Genomic DNA, 13,280 nt, shown 5'->3' with positions numbered 1-13,280 from the left:
AGACTCCTTCTTGCATTTTCTGGCCTAAAGGCCATATTTGAGCGAAAGCAATAACTGAATTAACATAACATCTCATTAAAAAGTTATAATGTTCCATTAAGAAACATAGTTGGCATTTGACAGACTCCAACAAGTCAGAGCTAAAGGCTGAAGTGCTCTTTTAAAACCGGGAATTACTGTGTTTATTTTAAGCATCGTTTTTGAAGTTTGTATTAAAAGTCTCTGTCCATGGTACTTTACTCAAACATTGTTGCATTATTCTGAACTCTTTGAACACAAGTGATAGGTATTCTCTGAATCAACATGCAGTAGAATATGTAATAACAGTTAATATAATCTGAAATAATCTCCATAGAGGCCAGTATCCCATCACCGAGTCACCCTTTATTGACATGTGCATAGTACTTGACACTGATCCAACTCCCTCAGAGCCAGCTCCCAGAGTGACAGATCCTCTGGCACTCCTGCTTATATCTGTCAGTCAGGGCTCCCTGATTGGAGAAGATTAACAGCCTCAATCAGGGAACTCATTTTCTATAAGGCTCCCCCCGACTGACCTCATTACACATGAGAAAGTGAGGACTGCAGATGCTGGAGATCAGAATTGAGAGTGTGGTGCTGGAAAGGCACAGCAGGTCAGGCAGTATCCGAGGAGCAGGAGAATCAATGGGACATATTGCACACCAGGTCTGGTTCCTCTGACCAAGCATCAGGTATGGGCAGCGTGTACCGGACTGCAGCCCACCTCTCACACCTGAACCATCTCAGAAACAATTCATCCCCTTCTTCGGGTGGTAAAGGCATTGAGGCTGTGACACCTTCTGTCTCCACCTCAGACATCGGGGTTCCTTCGATGCTGGATGGATGGGGAGAACCCACGGGTTCTAGAACAGTTGGAGGAGCCGGGCACACTTTGCTCTCACGCTGTTTGTGAGTTTGCAGCTTTCATATGGTCCACATGCATGTCCAGGACCATTCCGCCTACTTGAAGTTTATACATCACTGGACGTGACCTTGGGTTGCCCATGCCTCTTATCCATGTAGGGTCATTCTATGGTTTCGGCACCAAACTTCATCCACCCCTGAAGTAAACTTTCTCTCTCGTTTACAGGAGTCTTGTGTCCAGCAATGATTTGATTTATTGTTGTTTGCGAGTTTGCGAGTAGTGCAGACGGATCATAGCAAACAATGACATACAGATCCTCGGGAGTTTGGACAGAACAAGGCACACAAGGTTACAGCTGCACAGGGGCTGCGCAAAAACAAGATCAGCCTTAGGTTGGCATTTCTGAAACCATTTCACCTCCTACCCTAACCCAGATCAGGTAAAATCAAATTTTACTTGGTGTGGAGTCTTCTTCTCATGAGCAACTCTGTTGGAGCTACCCCTGTAGGTGCATGAGGGATGGTCCTCTAATCAACTAGGAACCGGGACAGGTTGGCATCGAGTGAAGCTGTAGACTGTCTAAATTTTAAAGTCTGCCTTCAAAGTTTAGACTCCTCCTTCTGCCAGACAATGGGATGATGGATCATATGGAGCTGTCCTTAAAAGTCAAATGCCATTTGATTTTAGGAAAGACTTGAATTCATTGGTGGTAAATGATTGCCTGTTGTCTGTGACCAACACTTTTTTCAAGCCTGTGTTTGACAAATGAACTCTATGCATGTCTGACCACTTTGAGTGGGCATCCACACTAAGAACGTTGAGTCCACGAAAAGGCTGGCATAGTCAATGCATAACTAAGTCCAGGGTTGACCTGGCCATTCCCATGAATGGCTGAGAATCTTGCATCTCAGAATTACAGGAGGCTTGGAGTTGTAATATTCTATCACCTCTTGAAAGGTTTTAGTATCTGGTGCTTCTGGAAACATTACGCTCCTAATAACCAAAACACCCACAGGTCCACAAGCTGTAGCAGAATTACCTGTTGCTTTTCCTCTGCCCCAATGTCATTTGCCTAGAAAAATAATGCATTCCTTTCACATACTGGGCCTAATCTTCAATGGCAGGATCAAACAAGGAGTGTATTTTTGTCTCTTGTTACCACTGAAATAACTTCACAGGGGCCAGTATCTGTCACCAAGCGCTGCTCGTTGGATGCTGCCTGAACTGCTGTGCTCTTCCAGCACCACTAATCCAGTACTTGACACTGGTCCAGCTTCCTCAGAGCTAGCCCTCAAACTGAACAGAACCTCTGATACTCTTGTTTATATCTGTCAGCCATAGCTCCCTGATTGGACCAGAATAACAGCCCCGATCAGGGAACTCCTATTCTATGAGGTCCATCTGGCTGACCTCTTTACAATTGCTACATAGTTACTAGAACCTATCAAATAATATTGCAAGAAAGCAGAGGTCTCAAGTATGATAAAGAAGGTTTAAATTCTTGATGGTCCTTTTGATTGGCTTGTGTTCTAAAATCATGTCCCATAGAAATCTTCTTTTCTTAGCACTTGTCTCTGGTGTGATTCGCTGTGTTTGCCAAACATCAGCAATGTAGAAACGAGGGATTTAGGATTATGGAAACAGAATTCACAAAACTTTTAAAGAAACAACTCTGGCTCATAAAGATGATACTTCAAGCAGATGTATTTGGTATGGCTTTTAATTACATTCCTGAGCAAGTTGGCAGGAGTTAAAACAAAAATGGATCTCCAGAGAATGTAAGCTGCTGTCTGTAAATATTAAATGTGCATTAATTGCCCAAAGATGGATTGAATCCAATGCAAAGAATGGTCACTCCCAGCTCATCTGATTTACTTAATCATATGCTTGATCTGTACTGACTAATTCCACTATATTCAGAGAGCTGCAAGTCTACAGAAATATTCAACTAGTCAGGATATTTGAGGTTTTAACAATTGGTAATGTGTACTTGTATTTTCCTGACAGTATGCTATAATGCCAAGGCAAAAGAAATTCCTTTACCATGGCACACTATTATTTTGGGCAGTAGAAATTAATCCAGCCCTGTTCTAAAACCTGCTTTGGCTTCCCCTTACATCGTGCCCTACTGTTAAATCTGTTACCTAATTTTGTCATGCTCTTGCTGAAAAGAGAGATGTCCACATTTCCTACTACCCTGCCCACCTTTCACTTTCTAAAGTCCTGTTTGTAGGGGTTTGGTTAGCTAAGTTGCCTGAATGGCTGGTTTGCTGATTTTACAGCTTTCCTGAAACATGGAGACTATGCTGACCCCAGAATTCCAAATGGGGTATCACCAAGGCCACGCAATACAACAACACTTCCTATTCTTGCAAGCCACTCACGTATTGCTATAAAATCTAAACAATTGTTTGATTTCATCCCCATTTGTGAAAAAATCTACAATACATCAGAGAAGAAAAGGGCCCAAAAAGATCTTTGATATGCACATGAAGCAGTGCGTCAGCATCAGATTGACAAAATGGTATAAGCACATGTACTTTCTCCTACAAGTGATGCACGTGCCATTTGGTAAAGCTGAAATCTAGACATCCAAGGCAACACCCAAAAATGAGATTAGATCAATGCGCATTCACCAAGGTTCCTTAGACAGCATCTTACAAACCAATAACCACTACCGTCTAGAAGGACAAGGGCAGCAGATGCATGGGAACACCATCACCTACAGGTTCTCCTCCCACTCACCATGCTGACTTGGACAAAGTTCACTGATTCTTCAGTGTCATTGGGTCAAAATCCTGGAATTTCTTCTCTTACAGCATTGTGGTGTGTCTACAGCATATGGACTGCAGCGGTTCAAGAAGACAGTCCATCACCATCTTCTCAAGGGCAAATGGGATGGGCAATAAATACTGGCCAGCCAGGAATGCCCATAATCCACAAGAGAATAAAGAAAAAAATAGAGACCCGCATGGCTCTTTCAGGACCCTATTCCCAAATTGGCTTGTTGAGAATAATGTTTGGGACTTGAGCTTGCTGTGCTTAGGAACACCATCCCTACGCAAAGTAACCAAAGGTGCTTCAAAGGTCAGTCTTATTGATCAATAATAATTCAGTCATTCTTTCCAGTCCTTAGTACCTTTCTGTGAGGCTGATTGGGATAACAAGATTTAAAGTCTATTGTAATGATGGCTGGTTGTAATGGTAGCTGGTTGGAATGATGGCTGGCTATCTTCAAAACTGTGTGAACTCTGACTTCGCTGAAGGAAGAAACTCTAATTTCACTGAAGAAGGGGAAGAGGGATGAGGTCCTGAGTCAGATTTCAGAGAGTTACGAAAGAAACTAAAACATTGGACCTCAAGTGCAGGAATCTCAGGATTACTCCCTGTGCCAGTTTTGTGTAGCATTCCAAAACCCAACTGCAGACGTACTTGGTACAGGGCATGGTACTTGGTACTTGGTACTTGGTACAGGCCTTGCTCTCCAAGCAAGTTGCATTCCCCGATTCACTATTCCTGATGAGGATAATTGCTTCCCAAATGATTCTCCCATTTTTCCAATAAGGCTTTGCCATGAATCGGGCCTGCACACGGCAGCTAATTTCCCCCTTCACATTCTCGCCTTCTTCCCCCAATACTGCTTCTGACGGAACTTACATATGTGAATATACCTCTGTGTTCAAGGCCCCACCCCACTGTTCCCTTTAAACCCTAGATCCAACCTACAGAAATGGAAATGCTATTAACAGTTCTGGTTAAAGAAGACCCAGAAATTTGTTTCTATAATACATGGCGTAAGATCCATATAGAAAGGGAATGCTGTAACAGAAAAATGTAATAACCTTCAAAGAAAAATACGTCAATCTGTTACTCTCAATTCTATTCTCCAATCACTTTTACTGTTCACACCTTGTATCTTCCTGCTTTCTCCTTGTCAGTCCTTGAGTCATAGTCATAGAGATGTACTGCATGGAAATAGACCCTTCAGTCCAAATTGTCCATGCCAACCAGATATCGTAACCTAATCTAGTCCCATTTGTCAGCAAATGGCACATATCGCTCGAAACACCCCCCCCCCCCCCCACCCCCCACTCAAACACCCATCCAGAAGCCCTTCAAATGCCATAATTACACTGGCCTCCACCACATCTTCTTGCAGCTCATTCCATACAAGCACCAGCCTCTGCGGGAAAAGTTGCCCCTCAGGTCCCCTTTAAATTTCTCTCCTCTCACCCTAAACCTATGCTCTCTAGTTCTGAACTCCCCCACCCCAGGGAAAAGACCTTGTCTACTTACACTATGCATACCCCTCATGATTTCATAAACCTCTATAAGGTTACCCCTCAGCTTCCAACACTCCAGGGAAAATAGCAACAGTCTATTCAGCCTCTCCCTATAGCTCCAACCCTGGCAACATCCTTGTAAATCTTTTCTGAACCCTTTCAACTTTCACAATGTCCTTCTGATAGGAGGGAAACCGGAATTGCATACAAGATTCCAAAAGTGGCTGAACCAATGCCCTGCACAACATCTCCTATACTTCTATACTCAATGCTGTGACCAAAAAAGGAATGCATATCAAATGCCTTTTTCACTATCCTAACTATCTGCAACTCCACTTTCAAGGAACTATGAAGGAACTGGGCGGCACGGTGGCACAGTGGTTAGCACTGCTGCCTCACAGCGCCAGAAACCCGCCTCAGGCGACTGACTGTGTGGAGTTTGCATGTTATCCCCGTGTCTGCGTGGGTTTCCTCCGGGTGCTCCGGTTTCCTCCCACAGTCCAAAGATGTGCAGGTCAGGTGAATTGGCCATGCTAAATTGCCCATAGCGTAGGTAAGGGGTAGATGTAGGGGTATGGGTGGGTTGCGCTTTGGCGGGGTGGTGTGGACTTGTTGGGCGGAAGGGCCTGTTTCCACACTGTAAGTAATCTAATCTAATCTAATCTACCAGTGATGAGTCTGTTTTTCAAGTCACAATATTGCCAATCATTTCAAGTAATTCAGTCAGTCACCATCGAAATTTATGTCAATATCTCGGTTTATTTACCTCTTTTATCCCCATCCAATGGCTTTCTTTCGCCACCACTTCCCTTCCAATGCCCAACCATGTGTAAAGCTGAATGTGGCATTTTCTGTGTGATGAGTGAGTGACAGATCATGGCCCTTACTGCATGGGATTGCAGGAGCTGAGCAAAGCAGCTGTAGCCGAAGAGGCAAGAATGCAACATTACTCCATTTCCCACTTCCGTACTGGTGGCACTTCTGTTCTTGCACAATGCCCTAAATTCTCAGGTTTTGCCTGAAAGACCACACCTCAAAGGTTATACTTCAGTTTACATTAGAACAGTAAAGAGGGAGAAACCTTTTTCCTCTGCTGACTTTATTAAGTGCCCAACTATGTTGTAACTGGAGGTAATTTGAGAGTTAAGCTTTATTGTAAATATTGTTGTGATTTGATAATCATAAAATGATACATTTGGTCATATCTCTAAACCATGCTGCATTCCTCAGAAGTTGGACTGAGAATCTCTTGTTCATAAGGCATTGGATGAACTGATTTTCTTTGAGTATTTCTGAAATGAGGTATTTCTTTGTCTGAAAATGGTCTGAAATAGATCAAGGAAATACAATTTATTTCCCCCTTGCTTTGAAAAGACATAACACTACAGCACAGAGTCTTTCATGCCTTTAACAAAGCAAAAGCATCCCATTCATAGAAGCATGATCAGATTAAACTTGACACCTAGACCTAGTCACAGAAAGAGACATTAGGACAGGTGACCAAAAGCCTTGTCAAGGAAGGCAGGTTGTAAGGAAAGGAGTGGGCGATCTTAAAGGAGATAGATGGAGAGGTGGAGAGATTCAACAAGTGAGTTTTGCAGCTGAGGAAACTCATAGCTGATCCTGGATATTGTTCAGAGACTGGAATTGGAGGAATATACAAATCTTGGAAAGTTGACAGGTTGGATGATAGGAAATGGTGAGGTCAGGGAGAGATTTGAACAAGAGAAGGAGTATGTTGAGGATGTTGCAGGACTGGGAACCAACAGCAAACTCCAGCATGATGAAGATTATGATACAGAGTTTTGGATGTGCCCAGACACAAGGAGGGTGGGAGGCTGACCTACAGAGTATTAGTGTAGCTGACTCTGGAAGGAAGAAAAGAATGAAAGATGGTCCCTGCAGCAGCTGAGGAAGTGAAGAAGGTGGGCAATATTAGAAAGGGGAAAGTGATTGGATATTTCTTTTCATTCCTAACATTGCTCCACGTAAAAGATGGCAAAGGTTTGGTACTCTCTTCTGCAAATGACAAGTGGTCAGTTGTCACATAGTGATTTTAAAACTGAGATTGATTTTTTTGTTAATCAAAGATGTCAAGGGATATGTCAGGCAGGTGGAGTTAGGTCACAGAGCAGGAATGATCTCCTTGAATCGAGGGGTTAAACAGCCTCCACTTTTTCCTGCGTTCCTAATGGAACTGTACATTAGGTGGATGGATGTTGGATGACCAGCCCCACGCTGTTTGTGCTGCTGCCAAAGATGAAGTCCTAACTCGATCTATCTCACGGGGGAAGCATGTTTGGTGAGTTGGTTTCAGAGTGAATAGAACCAACATTGCTCAGTCTGTTCCTGTGCAAACCAAAAAATGAAATGAAGCAAGATAGAATGATGAATGCTTATTGTTTTTGCCTGAAATTCCTTTGTGACCATGTTTATTTAAAAAAAATCCTCCACTGCAATGAATTTGAGGAATCTCTTGTTATTGTTTGTACGATGAATAGATTCAATTTCTAGTTCAGCCAAGTTTATTTTCTTTCCTGAAAGATTCATTTTATAAATTTCCAAATTCCGACTCTTTATACTCTCAAAGAGAAACTTTAATCGCCCTAAAATCATACATGTTTTATCAGCAACAATCATTGACAGAGAGCTCCAGCAACACTAGTACATTTGGTTTCTGGACTTAGTGTATTTTTAGGCTTTAAAATATCTGGCTGGGAACTTGGGATTGGTCATAAACTGATGAAGGTTTTCGCTTTTATTAAAACAGCTCATCTTACAACCTCAAGAAGCCAGTTGTTTTAATAAGACATAGTTCAAACAGCTTATCAAGACCAAATCTTGTCAAACACACAAAGAAAATGCCAAATAATGGGAAGTCACAAGGCTTAGTAAGGTCAGGTAAAGTTCAACACAAGTTGACAGACAACAAGTTTTTAATTCTGGAATTTGGTCAGCAATAAATATTAATGAGGATTGCAACTGGAGATGTCTCATTCTTCAATCACATTTTTGTAATGATTGGAACCAGGTGGATCTCATTGACTATGAGTTCCTTGATTGGGGTCATTAACCTAGCCCAATCAGGGTGCCCTGACTAACAAAAATAAACAAGGGATTTTCCTGGTGGTGGAAACCAAATAAAGATTTGTGCACCTTGTGTCTTTCAGTGTGTCCCACACCTGCACACACACACCATGGGTGCTGGGGAAAAATAAGCACTACCGCACTTAGGCGGTAGTTTGGGGAAAACAAAGCAAAAGAAAATAAAAGAAAATAAACAGGAGTGTTAGAGACCCTGTTCACTCTGAGAACTGGCTCTGAGGGAGCTGGGTCAATGTCAAGGACTGTCTACAAGGGGTGATTTGGTGATGGGATACCAGCCTCTGTGGAGTAATTTCACAAGGTGATCCATAGGCTTTGAGTTGGGACACCTCAGTGTTTTGTATGAAAAAAAGAAAAAAAATTAAACAAGGGATTTATCTTTCATTGTGTCCCACACCTGCATACACACAACATGGGTACTAGGGAAAATATAAGCACTACTGCAGTTAGGCGCTGGTGTGGGGGTAAAGAAAAAGTATAAACTGGGGATACCAACTCCCTCAAGCTGTTTAGGAAGAGGAGGACATCGCAGGGAGTGGAATGTCTTATTTCCCCTCCAACTCAAAAAAGAAAGAAGAAAAAATATAAACAGGGGATTGAGCATTTACCTTATTGGGCTTTGCTTGCTACTATTTCACTGGTCACAAGGGTGTTTGCCTGGTGGTGGAAATACTGAATAAAATCTTTTGTACATGGTGTCTTTACTGAGTCACTGTACATATATACAACACAGGAGTTGTGGGGGGGGGAGTATAAGCACTACTGCTGTAGAGTGGTAACATGGCGGAATAGAATTTAAAAAAGATTTAAATAGAGGATTCAGAATCTTCTCCATTCAGGGACTGACTCTGAGCTGGCTGGTAAGAGCCAGTGTACTGTGCACATGGAAATAAAGGGTGACTTGGTGATGGGATAACAGCTTTTGTGCAGTTATTTCAGTTCTACAATCATGTTTGCTCTCCCCGTTTACTGATCTCTGAGAGAGATCACATGATCCATCATTACCCATAAAACAAGCCAGAATGGGGAATGATGCTACATTGCCAACCATAAAAATACAGATCACGTTCTTACAAGCAAAGCAAGGTTGACTGCATCATTTGTTTTTGTGGTGTTAACCTCTTGGGGAGAGCAGTTGAAGAGTATTTTGTTCACAGTGGTTTTGACGTTACCCCACTGCCAATGCATTGACCTGGTGAAAAATACTCCCAGCTCAGTTATTCTTTTAAGTTGTATTCAGAGTGTCTCATCACAATTGACCCCTTTTGGACTTCTGTAAGAAACAAAACAGGGAGCAGAACAGAGCTAGAGATGTATTTTGCCAGAGGCAGAGAAAGAGAGAGATAGAGAGAAAGAGCTGGAAATAAAAGAAATAAAAATGGATGCTGCTTAAATTTTTCACCTTGATGTGGAGGTTTCAGTGTTGGACTGGGTTGGACAAGGTCAAAAATCACACAAACACCAGGTTATAGTCCAAAGGGGTTTCTTTGAAAACACTAGCTTTCAGAGCACTACCACCTGATGAAGGAGTGACGCTCCAAAAGCTAGTGTTTTCAAATAAACCTGTTGGTATATTACCTGGTGTCTTTGAGATTTTTTACCCCATTTTCTTCAAAATCGGATTCAGATATATTTGGTATGTCCCAACAATGGTTGAATATTCCTTTGCAACCCTTTCAAAGAAATGTTATTTTTTGTAATAAACTTGTGTTTGATAGATTCATTTTCAAAAAAAATGGTCCAGGTGCACTGTTATTATCCCGAATTTCCTCTCTTCATAATTCCCAGCACCTTTCAACCATTATGCACTATACTATGAGATCCAGCAATGCTGTTCGATGATAGTGTTTCTGCTACACAGGCTATTGTAACCAAATAAAAGTGTACCCAGGGTTGTAATATCCTGGCTCCTTTCATGTGCATCATGCGCATCATAGAATCCCAACAGCGTGGAATCAGGCCATTTGGCCCATCGAATCCACAGTGATCTCTGAAGGGCATCCCACATGAACCCAGCTCCCCACCCTATCCCTGCGTAATAAAGGCTAATTCACCTAGCCTGTATAGGCATGGACACTGTAGGCAATTTACAACAGCCAAAAAACCTAAGCTGCACATCTTTGGAGTGTTGAAGGAAACCCACACAGACACAGGGGGAAGAACATGTCAACAATCAGAACATGCAAACTCCATACAGACAGTCACCTGAGGGTGGAACTGAACCCCGGTCCCTGGTGCTGTGAGGCAGTAGTGTTAACCACTGAGCCACCATTAGACCTATATAATGTATATGTATTGTACATAGGTCTGAACTGATTTTCTGATAGCAAACCTTTTAATGGCTATAAAATTCATTCAAACTCACACAACAATTTTTAAATTGAAAATGACTCCATCAAACACATCTTTTATACCAAAGGCACCATTTCTTCAAAAGGGTAGATTTGATCATTATTGGGACATAAATTTGATAATAAATCTGAATACTTGCGTTTGTGTGTAGTGCCTCTCATGATCTCAGGGTGCTCGAATGTGCATTACAGCCTGATGAAGTAGTTTTGAAGGGTAGTCATTATTGTAATGTTGTGTATGTAGTGAATAATGTGGATGCAGCAAGCTCTCACAAGCAATAATGTGTTAATAACCAGACAATTTGACTTTGAGATGACTGGAGACAAATGGGTCTGGGTGGATTACTCTTTGGAGGGCGGTGTGGACTGGTTGGGCCGAAGGGCCTGTTTCCACACTGTAGGGAATCTAATCTGAATAAAAATTGACCAGACACTGGGGAGAACTTCCCAGCCTTCGGTAAAAATAATTGCTTGGGATCAGTTGTATTCACCTGAGAGGGCAGGTGGGACCTTGATGTAAAGAATGGAAATAATTTACTGTCATCGCTCAACCACATCAGGTGACAACCTGGTGTTAGATTACTTTTGTTTCTACTGATGTAGCTGTCAGCCTTGAATTCACTGCAGTCCCTTTCCTTAAGGAGATTTAAACAGGATCAAGATAAACAACTGCTCCATGTAGAAGACGATTCTGATGTTGCTGCATTTCACACACACACATTCGACACAAACCTTCCACTTCATCATCCATTGTTTCCATAAAAGCAGGTGATGGGTATGCAGTGCACCCTGTGGCTATCAAAGTCAGTGAAACATATCAAAACGGAGACAGCGCTCAGAAATTCAGGAAATGGTGAACTCAGAGGTTGGTTTTGATTGTGGGATTCCATGTAGAATGGCAAGACTGAAATAAAGCAACACTCCCATTGTTGGGAGGTATTAATGGACCTAAGACTATTTGAAATTCACAATGCTGTTAATTCCAAACTTTTGTAATCCACTTGAAGTGTGTGTTGCAGTGTCAGTCCTGGCTAATCAAAATTAAACCTCAATTGTTCGCATTCAAACTTAAAGTAACTTCATTAACTTTGAAATGATGGCTGTGGCTATGATCTCCAGCAGCAGGAGTATACTCTTGAGATCTAGGCTCCAACTTATAACATATTTTTCTCAACTAAATATACTGTATCACGTGGGGTTCTTATAGCACATCTTGAAGCAAAAACGTGTGGGTTCAATCCCTACCTCAAGTTGGTTAAAGGAACTGCAATGGACAGGATTTGCTGCAAACAGTAGAAGCAGAATTTCCCGTCTCAAGTGTTAAGCAGCGAAGGGTTTATTGTGCTGCAGTGTCTTAATAATATCATGGTTATGTTATTGGGCTAGCAAGCCAGAAGACTTTACCAAGAACCTAATTCCACCATGGTAGTTAGAGAATTTAAATTCAGTTAATTGAATAATCCTGGATTTAAGAAGTTCAGTAATAGTGAGAATTGAAACTACTGTAATGTTATAAACATGCAGCTAGTTTCCTGATGTCCTTTAGAGAAGGAAATCTACTGCCCTTGCCCTATGTATGACTTCAGGTTTAGTTAGTCTGAGTGTCACTGGTAAGCCCAGCAGTTGTCTATTTCTAACTGCCCTTGAAATGAGTGACTTGTGAGGCTGTTATCAGAGAGCAGTTAAGAGTCAAGCACATTGTGTGGGACTAATGTTATAAGCATGTCAGATCATAATGGCAGTGGATTCCCTTCCCTAAGGGACGTGACTTAACCAGATGGGTACTTATCACAATCGATGATAATTTCATGGTCACCATCACTGAGAGTAGTTTTCAATTACAGAAGTTATTAATTGAATTTAAACACTACAAGCTGCTGTGGTGAGGTATGAACACCTGTCCACAGGGCATTAGCCTGAGCTTCTGGATTATTTATCCAATGACATTACCATGAAGCAACCTTCACCCCTGAACTGACCTCAGAAATGGTCTAGTAGCTGTGCTCAAAAGGTCACTCACTACAACCTACTTGAGAGCATTTTGAGATGGGCAATAGGGATGCTGTTATCAGTGGTGTATACATTCTGCAACTGAGTTTAAACAAGAGCACAGGGTTGTCGTCTGTCTGGGACAACATAAAGCCTAGTGGCTGATTCAGAACCTCACCGGTGGTGTGCGTAAAGAATCATGTGGCTATTGTAAAATGCACAATTTATAACCATCATCACAATGGATAGCAAATTTATTCAAGTCTAAAATCATACTTGAGATTAGAAGCAAATATTGCTCCAAAGGACAATAAAATGTCAGAATCCCAACTAATAAATGAATGGCAAGAACAACCTCCAGGAACAACCCAATGTAAATTGATTTTGAAATAAGGATTAGAGTTATATGAATAAATGACAGGGGTAATCAGAAACTGTCAGGTGTGTAAAGGTCATAAGCTGTTGGGCACATGTGTACACTCAGAAATAAAGCAACCATGACAGCATATATCATGGAGGGGTTAGATCATGTTTTCTTTTGCTTTCCTGTGAATTGGGGAAGCTCAGATAAACATTTTCTTAGGAGACTGAGGGGATGGGTACACTTCAGACTATCCATGGGACATGGGTTTAAAGACTCCATGCTATTCTCATGCTTTCTTTCAT

General features: G+C 41.8%; 1 protein-coding gene across 4 annotated transcripts in view; it reads right to left on the bottom strand.

Moving 5' to 3' along the window:
- Positions 1 to 13,280, bottom strand: part of pacrg (PARK2 co-regulated) — a 279,295-nt gene that overhangs the window by 51,513 nt on the left and 214,502 nt on the right. The window contains exon 5 of one of the 4 annotated variants that reach the window (XM_072548126.1): positions 9,456 to 9,547. The exons of the other annotated variants lie outside the window; for them this stretch is intronic. Within the exon in view, the coding sequence (XP_072404227.1) occupies positions 9,492 to 9,547 (56 nt within the window). The 3' untranslated portion in view covers positions 9,456 to 9,491. Of the gene's footprint in view, positions 1 to 9,455; positions 9,548 to 13,280 lie in introns of those variants that run through there. 4 annotated transcript variants of the gene reach the window in all.

The sequence above is a fragment of the Chiloscyllium punctatum genome, chromosome 27 (genome assembly GCF_047496795.1).
Source record: "Chiloscyllium punctatum isolate Juve2018m chromosome 27, sChiPun1.3, whole genome shotgun sequence".
NCBI lineage: Eukaryota > Metazoa > Chordata > Chondrichthyes > Orectolobiformes > Hemiscylliidae > Chiloscyllium > Chiloscyllium punctatum.
The sequence above is the reverse complement of the archived record's forward strand: the minus strand, read 5'-3'. Positions and strand labels throughout refer to the sequence as shown.